We start from the raw sequence: 4,981 nt of genomic DNA, 5'->3' as shown, positions 1-4,981 counted from the left end.
GGTGTCCCAATTCCCTGAACTAGCCACAGGCGCCAGTCAGCATATCCCCTTCAGGAAATAGGTTTTGTGGGACGATGGAGAAATGCCAATTTAACAGCTCTTGTTTCCGCTTTTCTTCTCTCATCTAGAAGCATCACGAACTGAAGAATCAGCCAAGCACAGCAGCTGGCAGAGCCAAGCACCCCACTGAAGGGGAAGCAACTCAGACAGTAAGGTCCGTGCAGAAGGTGCAGACATCCAGCTAGAGCCTGCCAAGATGGTCAGATCCCCCCAGTCTTAGGTTGGCTGCCAAGGGCCAGAAATGCCCATTTTTCTTTCCTTTAAATTTACATGGATTCAGCCTCACAGTGCATGAGGGAAGCAGGTCTCTTCCATGCTGTAGAAGCAGGCAAAATGGATTCCCACAGTAACAAAAGGCTGTGTGGAACCAGAGTTATCTGTTCTCTGGTATAGGCTGAGCATGATCACGTCGGTACCATGCCCCATGCCTTGCTGGGAAGCTGGTTCCTCACCTGGATGAGGAAGGTGCATTTCTGGCTGTACGATCATCCCCTGGGGCGGCAGTGGGGCTGGGCTCTCACTGTGGGTGTAGATTGGTCCCTGGAATTGTACTGCAACACACAACAGTTGGTAAGGAAAAGCTCCAACCAGTTTTGTTCTACTGCAGCAAGTCACATGCATGCCCCAGCCAGCTACGGTGACAAGATGCAGTGCCGCAAACCACATTCCCATCAGCACATGCAGTCTACCAGGCTGACAGATGCTACACGCTCCCAACAGAAAAGCCTCCTACTCCTTTTACAAAGCAGGAGAATACTCAGGGAATTTCTTCTCTTACACTTTAAATGCTGGAGTAAATTCCTCATCCATCCTCAGCCTCATTCCATAATTCTCCCCCAGTCATAAATGTCAAAGACATGGCTCTGATTTCAAGTTAGTTTTAAATCCTAGTGTTTGTGAAGGAAAGCAGTGTCCTAGAGACTAGAGAGCCCTTGCCCAGGGAGGGGAGGTGGTGACACTGATTCCATTCCAGTGGGTTACAACACCAAGCAGGGAGGCTCAGAGCCACTTTTTAATTTACCGTATGAGACAACGACAAAGCCCCTGACCCTAACAGCAGTGAGGGGACTCCTGTTCCAGCTGCTCAGGTCCAGGCACACACAGGGCCTTGGGAGCAGGATGAAAGCACTCACGTGGGTCGTAGTAGTGCCCTTCCATGATGCTGATGTGCATGGGGGGGGCAGGCTCCGGCACCGGTGGTCTCTGCCGCTGTGATGAGTAGCGTTTGACACGGCCCCCCTGCACGGCCTGAAAGAATCCAAAGGTATCGCTGAGGGTCAGGAACCCTCCAGCCCCTGCAAACCTCTATCTGGGTCACACAGCAAGAACTGGGAACACCCACAAAAGGGAAAGGCTGAGGTGTCACAGGCAGCCTCTAATTACTGCAACCCAGAAACAACTACATGCCATGCTGGGCTTCCGCGCTTCTAAAAGCAAGAGTCATGCTCCACATAACACGCTTTACCATTTCCTCCATCCTGTTAAACTGAGGCGGTGGCCCAGTTCCCACGTGCATATGGTTAGGAATACCTGAGGAAGAAACAAATTGGTTATTATGGTTTGCATTTATTCCCAGGAAAGAGCCACCTCACCCAACAAGGGAGATACCAAGCCTGGGGACGTGACTGTACTACCAACAGGCAGAGCTCTTGCTTTCCTGACAAGGAACCGTCTGACAACTTCATCTCTTCAGTTACAATTTTACATGTTTCAGTACAAATGAGAAGCTGCCGTGTCACTCTACAATTACCCGTGCTGCTCAACACCTTTTAAATCTTGCTAACAAAAAGAAGTCTCAGCCTGAAATCCAGGTCCTGATCTATAAGCCCTGTTCCTGCTGAGACAAGGATCTCTTCAGACCAGAAACAAGGAGCCACGTGGGACTGGGTAAGCTGCAGTTTAAACCCTCTCCAGGGTGTAACTGCTTTTAGCACGGGCTCCTTTTAATCCAAACAACAAAGTTCTGGCACACATTTAGAAGCATGGTGCCAAGCTAATCCCAAGTGATACCAGGGGAGCCAAAGTGGACAAAACAAACAGTGGAAGTGCCCACAGATCACTGGTACTGCAAATACACGCACAGGCATACAGCCTTTGCCAGCCAAAGGCCTCCCAGAATCCTGCCTTCTCTGCTAGGAAGAAACAAAGGGACAGTGGAGTAGCATATCCTTCTGACAAAGTGGTCTGCTACTGCAATCTAGAGCTGTCTCATGGTAAATCTGTGAAGATGCTTTATTTTTAAGTATAAAAAAAAAGAGTCTATGATCTCAGCTGCAGATCACAGCATGTTGGAACTCTCATCCCACTGACACATTTAAAGCCTGTCTCCTCACATCTACAGTCAAGACCGAGAGTCTTCACACAAAGATCTTGCCAGTCACATCAGTACAAGATGACTTATGGTTTCATGACCTAAACCTCAAGAGATGCTTATGAAAGCAGCAAGTCGCTTTCTTCTCCTTGCTCCAGTTTTATTTCCCTTGGGAAGAACTCCAACACTCCGCAGGAGAGAGTCTCATTCTGCAAAGGGATAATTATACCTGAGTGACCTCTCGCATGGATGCTCAACTAGAACTCAGTCCTTAGCTCACACAGGTTAACTCTGCTTACAATCCCTCCCACAGCTGCCTGCCTGCTGCTGCAAATGGAGCAGCTTCCTCCTACCAGGCACAAATGCATTTGCCAATCCCAGCCAGGCCTTAGCTAGTGCCAGCCAAACCCCAATGCTAGGAAATACCCTGATGAACAGAAGAAAACTCCCTCCTGCTCCTAGCAAGACATTAGAGGAGCCTCCTCTGTGTTATCCATCACGCTACCTGCAAAGCAAGTACAAGGCTCCTTATCTCCTGAACAATGACTGGTTGCAGCAGCTGGTCTGTGATCCCCAAAGTCCCTGTTGCCTGTTCCACACACAGGCCTTCAGCTTCACTGAAGCTTCCTTGATCTCCACATGCAACAGGGCAGAGAGAAGGAAAGGATCTTCTCTTATGTCCTTTCCAGCCCTAATCCCTACACCAGAATGTTTAATTTTCCCCTTTTCTCTTGTATTTTGTCGCCTCTAACCACATCCACTGCACTTTCTCATCACCCCTGTGGTGGATCCACCCCAAGACTGAGGCAGACACATTTCAGATCTGTCTGCTGTGTTTGGCTGTAGTAGAAAACCAACAGGCTGCACCACTTACCCCTCAGCTCCCGGGGCTGTATGAACTGAGACTGCCCTGGAGCCCAGTTCTGCTCAGTGAGATTCATTTGGGTTATTTCTTGCTCGAGTCCATCCAAGCTGGATTCTACCGGCGACTCCCAATTGCTGCTCTTGGCTGGTGGGGGGGATGTCTCAGCTTGCACGGGTTTTGGAGGCACAGAAGCCAGCCCTTCTGAAGCAGGCACTTCATCTGCCAGCTTCCCTGCATCCCCAGCTTTGATTCTGGTCCTTCTTGCCCGGGAATAAGACTTCTTTTCAACTGGTCTGTCTGGTGGCGGCTGTGCAGCATCTGCAGCTGTGGTTTGGTTTTCCAAAGCAACCTCCTCCTTCACAGGGCTGCTGTGGACGTGTGCCGCTTCCACCTCGGGTGACTTGTCCCTCGGTGGAGTGTGCTCTGCACGCTTCCCTCGGTAGCTGCTCTCCTGTTTCACTTGCTCACCATTCCGAGACAGATGCTGGACACTGGCTTCCAAAGCTCGGTAGCTTGGACGGGTCTCTTTGTAGCCCCCCAACCTTGGGTAGTTCCTAGGTGGAGGCATCCTCCCCGTCCCTGCAGAGCTCCTGTTGGTGAAGGTTCGGGGGGGAGCTGAAGTGCTGTCTGCACCTTGGTGCCTTGGGGACTTATTGGGCCTCTCATTGGACCAGTTTGGATCTCGCTGAGGAGGACTCCCAAACCTGAGGGGGAAAAAGAGTACAAATAACTGGAAACAAATTCCTGGTGAAAGGTACCACCATGCCAGGGAATCACTTTCCAGGATGTCTAGAGATCGCAGGACCAAGGTCCCACCCCAGAGGCCAAAGCCATGAACAGGGCTTCCCCAGTTTGGGATTTCAGACCTGTCTCCCTCTGGGAGAAGCCAGCTCCAATTTGACTTTGCTGCTCACCTCTGTTTGCGCATCCTCCTCGGCTTGATATCATCAGGGTTGTGAGCCGACCTGATGTCGTAGCCATAGAGTGCAATCAGCTCCTGCCTGGTCTTGGGGGCTTGTTCATCCTCCCGGAACTTGTCATGCTCCCAACGGCCCTCGTCCTTCCACAGCTTCCGCTGACGACCCTTTGGCCTGGAACAGTCACACAGGGAGGACTAAGAAGTTGTTACAAAGGAAACGTGGCAGCTTCAACCAGTCCCACACCCAGAGACCAAGTGTTTCTAGGGCTGGGTGTGCACAGGAGACAGCGTCTCTTCTTCCCCCACTCCTCCTGCCCAGTTTACTCACTGCTATTTCTGAAAAGCAGCAATAAGGGTCACACTCACTGGCAAGAGCCTTTCCTTGGGGGTTTTCTGCACCACCCTCAGCCTCTCCTTCAAAGAGCTAAAACATCCTGACAGGACACTGCAACCAGGCAATGGAAGCACAAACCTTCCCAAGAGCCTCATGCTGCAGCGCGGAGCTGTGGTGCCAAACACAGAATCATGAAATGGTTTGTGTTGGAAGGGACCTTGAAGCTCATCCAGTTCCAACCCCCTGCCATGGGCAGGGACATCTTCCACTAGAGCTTTTTTTTCGTGGCCTGGGCCGCGCCGGGGGATGGGGCAGCCACAGCTTCCCTGGGCACCCTGTGCCAGCGCCTCAGCACCCTCACAGGGAAAAGCTTCTGCCTAAGAGCTCATCTCAATCTCCCCTCTGGCAGGTTAAAGTTCTTACCTATGGGGGATGCTTACATACCTGACCTCCTCCTCCTGCGTCTGCCCTCGGAGGTCATGCTCAAAGAAG

General features: G+C 51.4%; 1 protein-coding gene across 1 annotated transcript in view; it reads right to left on the bottom strand.

Annotated features, from left to right (window-relative positions):
* The window catches only part of CASC3 (cancer susceptibility candidate 3), a gene marked incomplete at its 5' end in the record, with an annotated part of 10,032 nt that overhangs the window by 2,860 nt on the left and 2,191 nt on the right, over positions 1-4,981 (bottom strand). Inside the window, 6 exon segments of the mRNA XM_010020524.1 lie at positions 513-611; positions 1,194-1,308; positions 1,526-1,590; positions 3,246-3,940; positions 4,151-4,327; positions 4,934-4,981. The exon segment at positions 4,934-4,981 is cut by the window's right edge and continues 38 nt beyond it. Of these exon segments, the coding sequence (XP_010018826.1) occupies positions 513-611; positions 1,194-1,308; positions 1,526-1,590; positions 3,246-3,940; positions 4,151-4,327; positions 4,934-4,981 (1,199 nt within the window).

Source organism: Nestor notabilis, unplaced genomic scaffold (genome assembly GCF_000696875.1).
Source record: "Nestor notabilis isolate BGI_N333 unplaced genomic scaffold, ASM69687v1 scaffold18750, whole genome shotgun sequence".
NCBI lineage: Eukaryota > Metazoa > Chordata > Aves > Psittaciformes > Psittacidae > Nestor > Nestor notabilis.
Note: the sequence above shows the minus strand (reverse complement) of the source record. Positions and strands in the feature narration are given on the sequence as shown.